General features: G+C 45.5%; 1 protein-coding gene across 10 annotated transcripts in view; it reads left to right on the plus strand.

Annotated features, from left to right (window-relative positions):
- PRORP (protein only RNase P catalytic subunit) overlaps positions 1 to 18,012 on the plus strand; it is an 88,486-nt gene extending 70,474 nt beyond the window's left edge. For 7 of the 10 annotated variants that reach the window (XM_059723050.1, XM_019488748.2, XM_019488747.2 and 4 more), the window contains 3 exons: positions 8,471 to 8,616; positions 14,109 to 14,298; positions 17,054 to 18,012. In XM_059723050.1, the coding sequence (XP_059579033.1) occupies positions 8,471 to 8,616; positions 14,109 to 14,298; positions 17,054 to 17,182 (465 nt within the window). In that variant the 3' untranslated portion in view covers positions 17,183 to 18,012. Of the gene's footprint in view, positions 1 to 1,655; positions 2,636 to 8,470; positions 8,617 to 14,108; positions 14,299 to 17,053 lie in introns of those variants that run through there. The other 3 variants (XM_059723052.1, XM_059723053.1, XM_059723055.1) reach the window with 3 other exon arrangements.
- The last annotated feature ends 527 nt before the right edge of the window (positions 18,013 to 18,539 follow it).

The following is an 18,539-nucleotide window of genomic DNA, read 5'->3' on the forward strand; positions in this document are numbered from 1 at the left end:
GTAAGCCCAACCCCCACCCGGGAGTGTGTCCGTTGCTCACGGTGTGCCCGAGAGATGGGAGAGACGATGCCAATCGGCTGGTTTTCCCCGTGTATGGTGGTGCCTAGACTGAGGGGTCGTGAGCATCCGTCCGAGCTTCGCGAAGACCCGGAGACGGAGGACCGCGCTGTAAATGAGAGAATGGTCCTACGGTGCGACAAGGGGGGAAAATTGAATGCAGCCTTTCAAACTATGGCTGATTTAATGAGTGAAACTTTAAGTTTAAAGACCCAGCTGCATATGGCCGTTTGAGTGGTCGGAGAAGTGGCTGAGAAAAGGGATCTTGAAAAGCTCCAACAAGATGGCGCCGAGCAGAGGGAAGACCACGTGGAGGAGCCGGAAGTGAGGGATGGAGCTTCAGGAGAGCCCGCGAGGGTTCGGCCGGTAACTCCGCCCAGCAACGCAGCGTCGGTTCCGCCGACCACGCCCCTCTGCCGAAGGGAGGGGGAGTCGAGTGGAGGAGTGCATCCGCCCCTCCCGCCTGAGACAGCAACGACTCCCACTGTAACAATGACTGCAGTCCGACAGAAACAGCAACGACAACTCATGAGGAGATTGATCAGCCTGCAGTATCAAGCAGCCCAGTCATCGGTCCGCAGAATGCAGTTCAAGCTACCACCTATTACGCTCGTTCCAGAGCCGAACTGCAGAATTTGTGTAGAGAATCCAGGATCCAATCCAACGAAACTCTGGCTGTGTGGTTGGGACGTCTGGTCGTGGAACTTGGGTCCGACCTCCTGGACCAGGAAGAAGCAAGCTTCTTGGTGAGACAAGCTTCATGGAGTAGGGGACATGTCACCGACATCGACATGGTGGCATTTAGCGTCCATTGGCCTATTCCGATTCCAGCGCTTGTGGCAGGAGTGATTGAACAGAAGGCCCACGCATGGCACGACAACCGACCAGAGCACACCGGTGCAGAACAGCTTGTACTGGCTATTATCGGAGTTTCATACTGCGCCTGGAACCCAAGAGAATGCACGTTGGGATTAACACCGCTCCAACGAATGCGACCGTGGCCTCATCGTCACCTGCGAGACCCTGGAACCGTTCCAGTGACCCTCGACAGCATAGATAGTTGTCTTAAGGTTTACGGGCAAAGAAACATCGTGGTTCTGCGAATTGTGCTGAACCCACTGGTCGATCATCCTGTGAGTAGTCTCCTTCATCAGTTGTCAAGACTGCGCGTCCTAATGGAGCCAAGACTATCCAGTGATCGGGAGTGTTAACGCCCGACTGAGGCTCAGAACACTAAACACCGCGAATCCGAGCGTCCAGTATTACGCCAGAGAACACAGGAGGAGAGATATATGTTTGGATACCTCCTGCAGCGTTCTGGACTTAATAAGAGACAGCTTCGGATTTTAGGAGTCGCGGGACAATGGCAGCTAGCCTACGAGTTAGGTTTTCATTATCTAGAAGAAGGCGACGATGACTCATCGACGATTTTGTCGAGTTGCTGAGTCGGAAAAGAGAAGAGAGCTGTCCAGTATAAAATCGTGTTTATGTATTTGTATTTAATAGTACTGATAAGTTTAATTGACTGCATTATCGTGTAGTCCTGTGTGATTTTATAGATAGTATTGAATAACCATTTTAAGAGAGTTCTTTTACAGATCTGGGATTCGGAGTGCGTGGTGGAGAGAGGCCCCGAGAGGGACAACATCACCGAAAGGAACAAAGGCCTGACGCGCGATTCCACCATGACGCCCACCGAAGTCATGATCGTTCAGTTTTTTGTTATGAATGTGATTTTATGTATATGTGTGTGTGCTGGCTATTATTTGATTCGATCCCTTGAGGACGAACTTTTATTGTTGACTGATTTTGTTTTTGCTCGTTTAGTTTCGCGAACCATTGACAGAGCTATGAATAACCCGGATGATAGGTTTGAAGTATAATTCTATTGTGCCTTCAGCAAGGGGGGATGTCATGACCCAGAGGTCTGATTTTTTTTGTGCGCGCTTCGGCACTAAGAATTATCCCCATGGGTTTACCGCTTCGTTGCACGGAGGAGTTCTGCTGTGCAGAGAACCCGCGCGCAGGGAAGTGTTCCCGCCACTTTGCAGTGATCTTTGCAGGGTGCATTTCCTTTGCAGCACAGAAATGCACGGTGCAAAGGTTTCCCGCTCGTCGTATGCAAATTAGCGCCCCGCAATTGGTTAGTGCTAAATTATTCACACGTGGCGGCTAGCGATTGGCCTGCTAGCCGTATAAGAGGCTTGAGCAGTTTCCGCCCAAGCCGAAGAGGACTCCGCATCCATCTCGTGGGGACTCTGGGTGTGCACGGCAGGGTAATAGAAACCCTGTGTGTCGCTCAGAGGAGTTTGGCGGCCTGATCCACCGCCCACCTCTTCCCGTCTTCGAACGGAGCCTACTATAAGACGTAACGACGTGTTTTATGCGCGCTTGTCCTGGACATCCGGAATTTGTCTGCGTGGAGCCTAGCAAGCTCCACGTGATTGTTCGTGTTCTGTCTGCGCGGAGCCTTGCAACCTCCTCGTGTGTTCGTGTTTTTTGTTGTAACCGCAACTCAAGCAAGTTCTCAGCCTACACCACGACCATCTCAGTGTAAGTAAAATAATCTTAAAATCAACCGTTACGTGTCTGTGCCTAATTCTAGCTCGGCGCCCGCCCTCTCCGACCCGGCCTGCTCGGGCTGCTGGCCACAGCCCGCGTGCAGAGCGACGAAAGCGACCCGGGGTCAGACCCGGCGCACACATTCATTAGCATGAAAAACTTCATTTAAATGGGATGCAAGGGTTATGTATGCAGAATTTTATAAACATTCTTTAATGGTGATTCATATTAGCTTTTAAGCAACTGTCATTTTTTTAAATTGCAAAACTGAAGCTCATTTGATCCTCCAAAGCATTCCCTAGGGGCCCTGGTATGATTAACATGTTTAGCCAATGTATGCAATGAGAAAACCAGCCCCAAAGGTGTTTCATATTTAATGTGGAACATCCCTGTGATTAGCTGAGTGTTGGGATGGGGCACAGGGCGACTCCAGGGTTTGGGTCAGAGCTCCCCCTTCCCAGTCTCCAGGATTGATTGGGCAGGGACAGTCTTCAGCTGTGGCAGTCATATGATTGGGATTTGAGAAATTGTATGCACTATCCCAAATATGTCTTGCTATGCAAATCTGGCATGACAGGTTGCCCAGTTTTGAGGATGGAGCATAAGATTCCTGATGTCCCCATCACATCATTCTTTTAATATATGCCAGGGGCCCAAGGCACAGACTTTTTTCCCTTTGTTTAGTAGAAACAATGTAAACAAGAGAGTACCTGGTGCCTTTAAGCACAAAATGACACAAAGTCCAAATGACCAGTATTTACAATTAAAGCTCATAACTAATATAGGGGAGAGGCTTGCAGGGCTTGGGATCTAGCTTCTTTGGGATAAGTTTTGCAGGCACTTTGATGTAGCTCTGATTCAGCAATCTGTAGCCAGCAGTGACAGTGTCTGGACCAGCACTGTCATTCAAGCACTTAAGGAAGGGGCAAACTTGCAATTTCAGTCAGTGCAAGTGTTGTTAGGCCCTTAATGGGCTTCAGCAATAGCACTCGTACATTTTACAGAGTGCTGAACGGAGGCTGCTTTTGAGTATAGACTACCCTTAGCAGTGTTTCTTTCTTGGTGCCTCATTAGTGATGGAAAGAGTGCCTCCCTGGTCACTCTTGAATGTTGGGGAGTCTGGAAGTTCTCAACAAAGAGTCTCTGAAGTTCTTTGGATCGCTTCTCTTTAAACCGATCCCCCCCCCCCCCCCGCAGAATCCAGTAAATGTTTTTCAGGTAATTACTGAGACTTTAGTCTGGGAGAGATCATGAGTGTTAGGAAAGTTGGGATAGAGAGTCGGTAACTCTTTGAAGGTTGTGTATGTGTTTAGATTATAAATTATGGAGTGTCCAGACACTGCAGTGGTGAATACTAGTAGAATAACTGTGGCCAGCTTGGCTGGGGGGAGGTATGGAGGAGGAGGCAGGTGCAGGGCATGACCAAAGCAACAGTTCTGGGAGTCACCTTTGTGAGGGGGGTGCAGAAGTAGCCATTGTCACAGTGGTGGCTGATCACACTGCCACAATTGGCATGGCAGAAGCTGGTGTTACCCTAGGCACACAGCTGCACTGTTCTACCTCTGGTAAACATCAAACCTACAGCGATACAAGAGCACTAAGTGACCAAATTGGTTTACCAAATAAAATACAACCGAAGACAAAGGGACTGAGTATGTAGTGGAGGGGTGGGACAAACCAATTAAGCCTCTCAAGATTTGGCTAACAGTAATTTTTTTTTTTTTTTTTTTAAACATATAGGTGTTAAAATGCAAATGATTAAGAAAGCACTACTGTTATGGCCACCCTTCTCCACAACTAGCTAAAAGTATCCATATCTTTGTAGTTTAAGAGTTCATTGCTAGAGTTCAAGAGGGGCCAGAACTTAGGCTGAAGCAGTGCACTTATTTTTCCCAGAAGCCTATATGAAAGAGTGGGGAGTGGAAGATTTGTGGTATCATATTGGTACCAAGCAAGGGAAGAATGTGAGAGGAGAAAACGTTTATTTTGGAGTGCCTGTAAACATTCAGACTTACAGTTTTATTTAAAGTGGTGTGCATCTCCTGTAGCCACACACAATTATGTGCAAGAAGAGCTTATTTGAATTTAGCATAAACTTCACAACTGATCATTGATCTACATGGAAACTTGCTCCAAAATACCTTTAAAAAAAAAAAAAAAAAAAAATCAGTACCATTTGCACCTTTGATTTTGTATGAGGACACTTATTTCAGAATAAGAGCAAACTTATTTTTAAATATGCTGTAAAGTTACATAGGCATAAGCTAAACCAATATATGCCAGATTTAAACTAATATATCAGATATTTTTCTAACTAAGGAACCATAAGGGTCTTCAAATGGAGGTTAGATAGGCATCTAGCTGGGGTCATCTAGACCCAGCACTCTTTCCTGCCTATGCAGGGGGTCGGACTCGATCTATTGAGGTCCCTTCCGACCCTAACATCTATGAATCTATGAATCAGATCATACTTGCAGCTAAACTGGTGTAACTTTGTGGGTACATTGCACACTGTATATCTCTGTTTAAAACCACACCCTATATTTCAATTAAAGCCTGGCTTACTGCTTAAGTGGGTGAAGATCTAACTTAAGACTTTTACTCCAAAGTAAGTGTCTACTCACAAACTTTCACCAAAACATTAAAAGGTATAAATTAAAATAAGGTGGATGCTAGTTGTGAGTAGACCAGCTTTAAAACTTAGATGGGGAGGGGACCTTTCAACTATAAAGAACTAAAAAAGAAAAAAGAGTGCGCGTGCAAGCAAGCACCTCTAAAAAAGTCTGGTTCCTTTTCCTCTGCAGATTATCTTGAAGAATAAGCTGCTAGGTACAACAACCATATAGTCAACACTGTAGCTCTATAATAACGAGGAAAGGGAGCCCCATTTGCTATCTAGGATTATTCAGAAATCTTTTTCTGCTGCTCTCAGCCCACTCTACCTAGAGCCAGACTTCGTTTCTTGTAAGTCACTATGCACACTTAATTCTGTTATATAGGAATACCTTGAACACAATGCTTTATTAAAGTGATATAGCCTTCTCTGAAAAAACTCATGCTTAAAAAAAAAAAAGTTTCTGGATCTAATTACATCCCAGGGAATTACACAATTATACACCTGCGCAATTCTGTGCATAAACCATATGATTTTGCATCATTTAACCTGGGAAGGTTCTGTGCCTCCACCTCTCATGTGGAAGAACCAAGCATGGTGGCACACAACTAAACAGCTGGTGAGTGGGGAGGAGAACTGCCTGCAGGATGGGATGTGGGGGTGCCCCCCCCAACTGGTCAGCCCACTGGCACACACCTTTGAACCAGACCAGGTTGGCTCCATGTCAGCACATGGGGCTCGCAACACCTCTGGTGGGATCTGTGTACCATCAGGCCAGGCCAGCTGATTCCATGCCTCCATGTGGGGCTTCCAGCACTCCAGCAGGGAAGCTGCACATAGGGACATGGAGCCAGCCCAGTCCAATGGCGCATGACTCCATGCCTCCACATGCGCTTCCCATTGGAGTGCTGGAAGCCCCATGTGGAGGCATGGAACCCACCCAGCCTAATAGCATGGCATTGCAGGCGGGAGTCACAAGCCCCACATGCTGGCGTGGAACCAGCCCAGTCAGATCCAAAGGTGTGGGCCAGGCCAGGCCGACCCCATGCCACCGTGTGCAGCCCCCAAGACTCATTACGTAACCTTGAATTTTTCTGTGCATAATTCCCTGGGGTATATCTAATGAAAGGACCATATGAAATGGTTGGTTATATGAAATTGTAGTAACAATCAACAAACAAACATTTGAATGGAAGTGACACAACTGGCAAAAAGAAGAGTTAAACTTTTGGCTTAGAAGTTAAGGGTCAAAATTTCAAGTGGCTTATATCACTACAGAGGAGTTATGTTCTGGCAGCATAGAATCTGGCCATAGATGTAAAATCAGCTGTTAGAAAACCACCAAAATGTTCTTCTCCCATGACAATTTGGAGAAAACCTAAATATGTTCTTCAGGTTTTTTATCCTAACTATTCCAGCCCTGGGCCAGTGCATGGAAACCTGAAAATGACCAATAAGTTTTTCCATGTGTAGTCAAGTCATGGAAAATGTAGAATGTTTAAATAATGGGAAAATAAAAAAATTGAACTTTTAATTAATTTTAGGTTTGGTTTTTTTTAAATACACCAACAATACTATCAAAACACTACTAGTAAGAAATAAGGAAGTTAGGAATAAGGAGAATGGCTTGCTTAACAATATTTAATCTGTTAGTCTCTCCTCCGTTGGGGAAAAAAAAAAAAATCAATTGATATTTTTATGCCCTTCTATTCTGTACCCCAAAGCAAATTTTCTGAAACACATCACTTTAGGGAGGAGGCTATTGCCCAACTGTAGTATATGCTATTTCTTTGTACTAGAACATGCAAGAAAACCAAAAGCATGCAAGGAAATAACTGCTGAATGTTTAGCCTAGTCTGCACATGGCAGCTAGCTCTCTTGGCCATTGTTAAATTGCACTGCTTAGCAGTGTAGTGTAGAGACTCTATCTATGTGTTAACTTGCATGCTCAGAGTTCGTAGTGCTACTGCTAGCAACAACTAGATAAGCAGGCGATCAGTCACTCACAAAATACCTGCTTCTAGTGCTCTCTCTCACTAGCTATGTAGTGAACCCTTCTTGTCCCAGAGAGAAAGGAGCCTGTTGAATATGGTCATAAGGAGGAGGTGGGAAAACCAAGGGACCAGGAAGGCAGGACTGGAAGAAAGAAGAGATAGAAGTGGGATAGGAAAGTAGAAGGTGGAGGAAAATTAAAAGGATAAGTAATGAATATTGACTGACTGGAAGCAATATCAGTAAAGAATTAAAGCAGCTGACTTTCTTTCAGAGTATGTGTGTCAGTCCTCAGGCTCTGGGCTATATGCTATTGTCTCAGAAGCTAATTTTCTTTCTTTCCTAGGCAATAGGTTAATAATGCTTTGCAGTTAATCTGTATAGGTTGTAGCCGTGTTGGCCTAGGGACATAGGCAGACAAGTTTCTTTGAACCTTGCAGTTAATCTGGTACTCAGTATACTTAGAGCCAGGTTCTCCACTCTGCATGAGCCTTGCCTAGGTATAATAGAAAAGGAAGGTCATGGGAATTGGTGCTGTAAGATCCCTCAGTAGAGAATTTGCCAAAATGGCAACTTTTGCCACCTCAGGATATATTATAGTTGGGAAAGCATGCCCAAATAAGATTTCCACCAAACCCTTAATCCCAAACTCATACTTTTCCCTTTTATAGTTTTTCTTTCTTCTTCTTTATAGAGCAGCACCATTTGTATTTCTGTAATCACTGCAATAGCTGGTGCTACCAGAGCACTGTAGACTTAGTAAGTCAAACCTTCCTCATTTCCTTCCCTAAGACCCAGGGCTTCACTTCTACATGACTTCTAGGTCTGGCATACAAATACTGAGGTAGCTTAAATCTCCCATTTGACTCTAGCTGTTGGGGGAGTGCTGCACAAGAGAGACAGAGACAGAGACAGAGACAGAGACAGAGACAGAGACAGAGACAGAGACAGAGACAGAGAGTGTGTGTGTGTGTAAGAACATTGCAAAAGATTAAAACAGTATGTTTCTCTCTGCACATTTGGCAGTGCACTTAAAATGACCTATGTAATCATTTAGTTAATTTTTATGCATATGGATGTCAGTGAGAGTTTCTGAACTACTGTCGAACATAGGAAAGATTTGTGGCAGAACATCACAGCATGTGAAAGAAGCCCCATGACTGAAGACATAGGAAAGAAAAAATATTTCCTGTCTTTTTGGTTTTTAAAGCTAAGAACATTGTTCATTTGCTTTGTTTCCTGCAGCTATTTGATGTTGTTTCCTACTTTGCACAGCAGAATCTGCGGTTGCTTGTGCTGGGCCGAAAACACTTGAATGAATTTCAATTCTGGAAATGGAATGCAATGACTGCCAGGCAGGGGAAAGTAGATTTCTTTTTTACTGAAAATATGTAAGTATCAAAGCAAATGGCAAGTTTCTGGAAATCAAAGCCAGATTTTCGTTTGTTGAAAACAGCTCCTTGTAGGACTTAACTGTCATTATTATTAAACTCTAAGGGCCTGGACAAATGCAGTACTTATATCATGCGAAGTGGCTTCACTTGATTGAGAAAAGCGGACCTGGGGACTTCCTTGGGAGAGCCCTGCTTCTTTCAGCTTTGAGAACTTCTCATAGCTGTAGGTACTCTGGCAGCAGAAGCAACTTTTCAATCTCATTATTACCTATGGAGAGAGGACAAGATACAGGTGGCCATGACTAAAGTTACTACAGCCACAATATCCATTTCCAGGCAGTTGCCTGTTTGGAACTAGCAGCATGGCACAGGTCCCAAGCAAAAGACCTCATGTGCTGATACAGAGCAGCCAGGGACACTAGCTGAAAACTTGCATGTCAGCCAGCTGACCGGAAGGAATATGGCAGGAACATGTCTGTGAATGCCAGTATTGACTAATGTTGCAGGGGTTTAGGTTGTAGCCGTGTTGGTCTAAGGTCATAGGCAGACAAGGTTCCTTGGGTGAATTTGATATCTTTTTTTAGACCAACCCATATAGTTGGAGAATATTGACTAATGCTTTTTTGTCTGATTTTGGCAGCGCCCAGTGCCTAGATCGGTGATTCTCGGGCTGCTGCAGCATGCTATGGTGCATTGAGAACCTTTTAAGGGAACCATGGGATGCTGTGCAATATTAGCGCTGTTAGTGTGCAAATGCTACATAGGACTCACAAAATAAAACCAGAGATTTTAAATAGGAATCTATATGGCAAAAAACATTCTGATCTGTTGTGGTCCTTGTGAGTTCTTTATTATTTTTCTGTAGTCAAGAAACAAGGGAAAGCTAAGACCTGGCATTTTCTGAAGGGTGCTTTGAGTCTAACAAGGTGCGTCTTGAATCTAAAAAGGTTGAGAACCACTAGTTTAGGCAAACAGGGGTAGGAGAGGAAGAGAAGGTAGTAGGAGATGCTATGAGAGCCGTTAGGAGACTGGGGGAAAAGAATGAAATACCACCAGGACCGCTTCATGAGGGAAGCGAGGAAAGTGGCACAAACACCAATATGGAAAACTGGGATCCTCCCTGTGGGAGCTTTGAAATTAAAAAGGGAGGCTGTTAAAGGCTGCAAAAGATCCTGAACGTGTTTCATGAAAACATCCAGTTTGGAGACGAAAGTGCAGCTCTTCCCACTGGATGTCATAAACCACTGACTTCAGTGATGGAGCCCAAGTTTCTGGGCCAGTTGAGATCTGGCTCTGGCAGTTCCTGGCTGCAATCCCTTCTGGACCATGAGCCCCTTCTGGGCTTCTGGATGCTGGTCCCCCTGGCAGCTCCTCCCAGAGCTCCTGGACTCTTGGGGGGGGGTCTCCCTAAGTCCTCCTGGGCTACCAGTTCTCCAAGTATGCCTTGAGCCACCCTCAGTAAGGCTCAAGACTAAACCAGTGGTACAATTTAAATAAAAAGCATCTCAGCCCTCTGGCAGCTAGCCCCTAAACTCTCTCTAGGTTAAACACAAAACAAGGCCACTTACCTGCATCAAAAGCCTCTCTCTGCCCCAGGCAAATTCCCCTGTTCCCAGGCCAGCAGAGTTTCTTATCCAGTTTCACTTTATGTTCAGGAGCCCTGCTGTTCTGTTATCAGGAGCTCCTACCTCCAAGGCTTTCCAAGCTGGACTGCCTGACTGGCTTAGGTGCTGAGCTTATATGGCTCAATCCCAGCCCCCTTCCTGTCAGGTGAGTCCTTAAGCAGCCCCCTATGCCACCTGCAAGACACCTCTCAGGCTGCTTGCTCTTTTAAAGGGACAGGCATACCTCAGTGCCCTGTCACACCCACCCTGTCAGTGCAGCCCTGTCAGCTGCATGTGCAACTCAGTACCTTATTTCCACTGGCCACACATCCCAGACTCTCTCTCTTGCAGCTCAAGGCATCAGTATTACTGCATTTACCCAAATCCAAGATGACTAAATATAAGATGACCACCCCCACCCCCAATTAGATTCTATAAATGGAAAATTATAAATTGCTTATTTTCCATGTAAAGTATCTAATTATTGGAAGGTCATCTTAAGTTGCTCTGTATTGCTTCCAGTGGGTGCTGTGGCTCTGGTCATAGGAACCAGGAACAGGAGATTTGGTGACTAGTACTTTCAAGGCTCTTTGGGGTGCAGGGAAGCCTTAAGGCTTTGGGTGCCTGGGAGGGCACAGATGCACAGTTGGCCCGTAAGGCTACAGGTGACCTATGGAAGAAGAGACAGGCCAGGAGGGCCCATTGAAGTTGAGGGCTGCAATGAGACAAGTGAGGTCCAGGAGGGACCTGGTGGTGATGTGATCACCACAAACTAAGGCTGTTTCTAAAGCCCACGGGCAGCCTCCCTTACATAATCTCCCATGAGAACAAGGCATGGTAGGCAAGCAAACAAGGAAGGGCTGTATTAGAGTTTGAGCTGGGTAGAAGCCACACCGCCCAGAAAGCGTCACAGCTGCATAGGGCATGGTCCTGCCACAGTGGGCAAGAGGACATACGAGGTTCAGGAAGGGGGAGGGTACTGGCCAAGGGAATGTCATTGTATGCTCTCTGTCATTGGCATCACTGCACAGCCAGATGGATCTGTGTAATGCTTCTTCTGCAGATCCAGTTCAGGAAATGGTTGTGGCAGGAACATGTGCTTTTGCTGCAGCCCTTTCTGGTCTGACCTGCACAGAGTCTCCTGGAAACAGAGGTGTGCAGGGCAGGTAGAACTGTCCTGCATGCCTCTGTTTTCAGGACAGCCAGACTGTGAGAATTGGCTGCAAGAGAAGGGTATGTGTCACGGCGGGGTCCTACAGGAGGGCCGTGATCTCCTTAAGGCCCCCTCTCCGTGCCAAGTTGGCCCAAGGGCACCCTCGGTTTCTCGCCCACCACGTCTTTGATGTTAGATAAGGTTGGGAGGCTGCCTTACGTCTCCTTGGGCACGGTTAGTTGGGACCTCCGTCCCCCTGGTTTCCTGGACTCTCCGGGGGTCTCCCTGTATGATGGGTGCTTCCTGGGCACTCTAGCCTTATGGCCTATGCGTGGCTCCAACCTCCCCTGATACCACGCCCCAAGCCTCGCAGTTGGGATAGACGTTGGTCTGTCAAATACACTCGCCCGCTCTTTGGGGCCTCCTCTGTACACTCGATAAAGCTGCCCCTCTCCTGGGGCCTTCTGTGCCCACTCTGGGACTTTTTGGTTATGCCATATGTCTCTCGGGCCCACCGCACTGCTACCCCCTTTCTCCAGGGCTCACCACACTACTACCCCCTCTTTCTGGGGTTTACCGCAGTACTCCGCCCTTCTCCAGGGTTTACCGCAGTACTCCGCCCTTCTCCAGGGTTTACCGCAGTACTATGCCTTCCTCGGGCTTGCCACGCCCACCCCAGGGCTTCTCAGTAGTACCCCTTTTCTGGGGCTCATCACACCCGCACTGGGGCTTCTCAATAACACCCCCTCTCCGGGGCTCACCGTGCCCAACTTGGGCTTTCCAATAATGTTGCCCCCTTTCTGGGGCTCGCCGTGCCCACACTTGGGCTTCTCGATAAGGCGCTCCCTGCTTTGGGGCTCGCCGTGCCCACACTTGGGCTTTCCAATAATGTTGCCCCCCTTTCTGGGGCTGGGGTCTATGTACCCCTATGCTGCGCCCTCACTGGCGCCGGGGTCCTCACACTCCGCTGTGAGTCCCCGATGGGGACCCTGGCACCAGGGAGGGCGCAGTATCCTCATGCCACCGTGGGTTCCCCCTGAGGCCTCCTCCAACCCCTTATAGCCTCACCCTAGCCACCTGTGTAATACATAACAACACAAACTCGAGCCTCCTGGCTATAACTCAAACACACGGCCTCTGGCTATAACAACATTGCTCAACTCTGGGCAAGCTGTACTTACCGTTAGGCTTCTCCTTATATCGTAACTCCAGGAGCTCCTGCCCCCCTGGCTGCTGGCAGGGAACTGCCAGCCTGGCCTCAGCCCTGGGCTTTATAAGAGCCAGGCCTTGCCCCTTACAGCTGGCTGACCGCTGTCAGGTGTGGGTCATTTGCTGCCTCCAGTTGCCCTGGCAACCCGCAGGTGGGTTCTTATTCCCTGCTAGGGCTCTTTTCTCCGGCAATTTCTCCTCTCTAGGAGCAGGGCACCTCAGTGCTCTACGACAGTATGCCTGCCTGCATTTCATCATGCAGACAGGCTTACTGGTTCTGCTGCAGGTCTTCCCTGTTCAGCTCCAGTGTGCCTCCTGAAAACTAAGATGGCAGATTCACTCTGTGGCAGCAGCCTGGAGACAGATGCCACCTTCACCAGGTAGAACTGCCCCACACATCTGTTTTTAGGTTACACATTAGAGTTGAACCAGTAAGAGTTATGGCAGAATTGGCATGCCTGTCTGCACAGTGTAGTGCAGGCAGGCATGCCTCTCTTCTACAGAGTATGACCAGTCCAGGTGACATCTTGAGAGAATCTCCCCAAATATGCAGTGATTCCATGAAAGCTGAAGCTTAGTATGCTGTATGAAAAATCTTAGACCTTCTACAAAAACCTTCATCATAAAGCTCAGTTGCAGTTAGGTTGTACAAATGAAACTGGAGGTGTATAATCATATGCTCATATGAAGTTACTAGCCAATTGCCCGTCAAGAATGATGGGAGGGGGGTGGGCTGGGATGGAGTGCTGCCACCCAACATCCCATGCTGCTGATGTTCTGTCTCTTGCAGGGAGCGTGGGGTGGGGGAGCCGAGGCCAGGAGTGCTGGCCTCGGCTCCCCCACCCTCTGTCAGGTCCTTGGCATGGCTTCGGAATTATGGCAGCATTCCCTGATGCTGGGAGTGCTTTGATTGGCTGTTTCCATCAGCCAGTCAGAGTATAAGTAAAGCGTTACAAACAGACTTAGGCATTTATAATAGAATCGATATGGATAGTTTTGTTACAGTTTTGCATATGCCCATGATGCCCCTGAAGGAGCAAGCTGGGCTTTTGTTAAATGTAGCCATTTACTGTTAAGTCATCTGGCAAGTGGCTGTTTCATTATACAGGCAACCCCTGCCTAACGCCATTTCACTTAGCGCTGTTTCACTATAATACTCATTTTAAATTGATACCTGATTTTACTTAGTGCTCAGCAAGTTTTACTATAATGCTCGCGGTTGCCATCTTGGGTCGTCAAATACTTTCAGTTTTGCCTAACACTCATTTTGCTTAAGGCTCAGTTTTCTAGGAATCAATTAAGATTGCTAAGCAGGGGTTGCCTGTATTGTCCTTTGTGATGGGAAGGGAAAACACTCTTCTCAATAGAATAGGCAACAGTTGCCTAACATTAGATGTCTCATAACTAAGGGGAAAAGTTTTTGTTAAAAGCAAGCTTAATGATTATGAATGAAATTAATGTCAACACAATTCATTTCCTGCCTCATGTATGATATCTCTGCTTTCTATTTTTGGTTTATTAAGATCACAAGATGATCCCTTTCTGGTATACGCCACTCTTCATTCAGGCAATAATTGTAAGTTTGTTACTAGAGACCTTTTGCGAGATCACAAGGCTTGTTTGCCTGAGAGTATTCAACAGCTGTTTTTCAAGTGGCAACGGGGACACCAGTTGATGCCTTTTGCCTCACGCACAAAAAAGATATATTTTGCGGTAAGTGCTGTTTAGAGTGCACAATGAGCAATAAAGGTATGCAATATAAGACGCTGGAAAGCCATGTAAGAGATTCCTGTTGAAGCCTAAGATCTGGATCAGTGGGATCAAACTCCCAGATTAATTCACGAGAATACTTACCAAGTGCTCAAGAGGTCAGAGGCCTGTTGAAGGGACAAGACAATGACATTTCAAGTGCTTAGGCCTCTGTTTAAATGCAGAATTGTTGTTTTACATGAAGTGAGCCTTCAGGTGCAGTGTACTATGGATGTTTATATCTGAAATTGGAGCCTTCCACATACTGATTTCATCCTTTTCTTGCACCTGGTTTAAGCTTGGAAATAGGAATTCTCCTTACCGAGTCTTCTGTAAAGTAGCATATTTAACCCTAAAAAAAAGAACTCCTTATTTTAAGGAAGCATTCAGAGGCAAATACAGATGGTTTCAATGTAGTAAACACAGTTGATCTAGGTAAGTGTTTGATGCAGTGAACAGGTACATAAAGAGCATACAGCCAGTGAGTGACTACTGTGAGTGTCCTATGCTCAGAGACATCCTTTTGAACATAGCGCATTATAGTTGTGGCTGGAGGACATCAATTCCTATTTCCCTTTAGCCATGAACAGCTCATTAACAAGAGCTCAGCACTTAACTGGCCTCAGAGCTATATGATTCATCATGTGACATGTTCCAGGTCTTGTATTTTTCTAATGTTGGGTCTAGTTATGTTGTAATTGTATAGTCTTTTCTTTAACCATCTTAGAATCATAAAAAATAAGGGTTGGAAGGGACCCCAGGAGGTCATTTAGTCCAAGCCCCTGTTCAATGCAGGGCTGTCTTCAACAAGGTCATTCCAGCCAGAGCTTAAAAACCTCCAAGGATGGAAATTCCTCATCGTCTCTGGATAACTTGTTCCAGTGCTTTACTACCCTCCTAGTAAAAAAGTTTTTCCTCATATGTAACCTAAACTTTTCTTGGTGCAACTTGAGACCATTGCTCCTTGTTCTGTCATTTGCAACCACTGAAAACAATCTAGATCGAGATCCGTCCTCTTTGGAGCAACTCTTCAGGTAGTTGAAGGCTGTTTTTAAATACCCTCTGGCGTCTTCTCTTCTCCGGACTAAACAAGCCCACTTCCCTCAGCCTTTCCTCAGAAGTCCTGTTCCCCAACCCCCTAACCATTTCCACTGTACTCCGTCCAATTTGTCTGCATCCTTTCTGTAGTGGGTGCCTCAGAACTGGACAGTGCTCCAGCTGTGGTCTCACCAGTGCTGAATAGAGGGGTAGAATCACTTCCCTCAGTCTAGCTGGCAGTGCTCCTAATAATGCAGCCCAGTATGTTGTTAGCCTTCTTCACAACAAGGGCACACTGTTGGCTTATGTTTGACTTGCTGTCCACTGTAACTCCCAGGTCCTTTTGTGCAGAGCTGCTGCTTAGCCAGTCAGTTCCCAGTCTGTACCGAGGCCTGGGATTGTTCCATCCTAAGTGCTGGACTTCGCATTTGTCTTTTTTGAACATTTGGTCCAATATGCCAATTGGTCAAGGCCTCTCTGAATCCTAGCCCCATCCTCCAGCAGATCTACTACTCCCCCCAGCTTGGGGTCATCTGAAAATTTACGGAGGGTGTACTCCATCCCATCTTTCAGGTCACTGATAAATATATTTAAAAGTACAGGCCCTAAGACTAATCCCTGGGGCACTCCAGTTAATATTGGTAGTCAACTAGGTATCAAGCCATTGATTGCTACCCTTTGAGCAATCCAGCCAGGGCTCTATCTAGTGTGAACTACCCCCTATTCAATACCCTCCCTGGCATCTTCTGTTATTGGTTTAGAGATGCCAGAGGAAATGTTTCCAACTGTTCTGTTCACTAGCCATTAATAAGTCTATCACCTGTGACTTTATCCAGTTTGTAAACCCAGCTATGCTGTCTGCCTCCACCACGTCCTGTGGCAGTGAATTCCACAAATTAACTATGCATTGCATTTAAAAAAAACAAGATAACTTTCTCTTAGTTTTAAACCTGTCACCTACTAATTTCAGCAGGTGCTCCCTAGTTCTAGTAGTTTTATTTTGCAAGGCAGACAAACATTTTCTTTTTAATTTCCAGAAATATCAAAGAAAAATTGTTGTTCTCTGGTGGGAGATTGGAAACCACATTTTAACCACTCCAAGACTCCAGATTACTAACAGTGTTTCAGCTTTTCCTCACTAGAATTTAAGGTGTATTTGCATCTGAGAGAGAGATGAATGAATGTGTGCTCAGATGAAATATTTAAAAGTACAGAAGTCAGAGTCTATACAAAGAAGAAGGAAAAAAAGAGGGGGAAGGTAAAGTCATAATTTACTATGACTTACTGAGAAAGATAAAAGTAAATAATACATACCTTCAAGTCAGCAAAAGAATTCTTAGTTTAGTGTTTCCTGAGTTCAATAGAACTGAATTAGAAAAAAGAATACTGGGGCCCAGTTACATTTTGTTTACTTGTATTGTGTGCTTTATACAGGAGGTCCTGGATTTGTGGGCCAAGATTCAAGAACAAAAATAAGTAAACTGCCTGCGAGCAACACTTCATATCTACTTTAACATGTTTCACTTCGAGTTTTCTGTTTTGCAAAACCCATGAGTAGCTTTCCCCTTAGACTTCTGAGAAAGGAAGGAAATATTTATTAGCAGTCAAGTGTAATCATTTTACTTTATATAGCTTAAAGTTGGTATAATGTTTCTTTTTCCCTTTTTTTTTTACCCAACAGCCTATACTTAGTTACGATACAGTGGTACAGACTACAGGCGACACGTGGCATATTCCATATGATGACCACCTGGTGGAAAGATATTCCTATGAAGTGCCAAGAAAATGGCTTTGCCTTCGGAGAAAATAAGAGTGCAGTTTTACAAACTGAAGCTTCAGTCATTTACTACTGTTGTTAGCTGGCTACCAACCCCCCCTTCAAACCATGTCTAGTTACAGGATTAGCAAGCCATAATTTGAATCCTGAAGCTGACTAAATGTTCAGTTACTATATTGATTTGGCTAAGTTCATTCTTGCTGTAAGTTCATTGAAGTCAGTGACAGTACACCAAGGGTGAATTTTGACTATTACAATTGCAAACCATTTTTGTATCTTACTAGCCGACTTTTTTTTTTTTAATTACGAATTAATTTTTCCATCTTTGAATGTCATAGCTCTTTTTCTTAAGAATTTCAACAGGAGAGAGATTCAAGAAGTTTGAACTTAGGCATATTTCTGAAATTATACCAAGGAGCTGCACATTGAACCTGATGCACCTGGCTCAATTTATTGGACCCAGAGTGTCAGGCTGGTGCACTTGATGTTTACCATTCACCTTTTAAGTTTAGTATTGATCTTTCCTTAAACTAAGACTTTGTATGCAAGAGATTTGTTGCAGAAACATCTGTTAAGTTTTTGTTCGTGAGCATAAATGAAATCAAGCAATATAAATAACCTGTGCATTCCAACATTGCAACTAAATTTTAGTTTCTGTATTTGCAAAGATATACAGTATTGAACTGATGTGCTCATGGAAACAAATTTGTTTATTTAAGTAAACATGGATTATGGACAGACCTTCACTACAGGCAATGATATGGCCTTGAACTCTGTGTAGACTCTTGCAAATTGTACCTGAAATTATAACACCATAAAGATGGTGCAGAATTACATAAAAATGGAGAATCCACTATTATTTATTACTGTCTTTACCTGAATCCAAAATGACTGAGTTGGAGATGATCCTTGTAGCAGAGCTGGGGGCCAGAGGTGGTGGGATCTGTCCCTGGTGACCTCTATCTTTACTTCTGGTTCTCTCCCTTTTACTTTTCTGTCATGCCTTTGATGATACTTTAAGAGAAAAAGAAGTTGGAGGGGGCTGCCTCCATCCCAGGGTGTCGCTGTCTGGCTTACCCATCCATACATCTCTGTTCATGTTGTGTCCTATTGATTCATGATCTCCAATCTCCTCTGTAGCCAGCCACGCTCATGCCTTGCAGGTGTCAGCGGTCAGGTCAGTGAGCCTTTGGCCGCAGGTTCTTCTTCTGCCCTGTCAGGCTTATAAGCATCTGATCAGGCTCCCCCCCTCCTGGAGCTACGAGCCCTTTCTCGGGCTGTGGGCCCCTGGCCTTTCCCTCCCCTTTCTTGGGGCCATGGGTCCCTGACCCTGGCTTTACCTAACTCCAGCACTGGGCCTATGGCCTGGTCTCAGTCACTTCCCTTTTTC

Source organism: Alligator mississippiensis, chromosome 2 (assembly GCF_030867095.1).
Source record: "Alligator mississippiensis isolate rAllMis1 chromosome 2, rAllMis1, whole genome shotgun sequence".
Lineage (NCBI taxonomy): Eukaryota > Metazoa > Chordata > Crocodylia > Alligatoridae > Alligator > Alligator mississippiensis.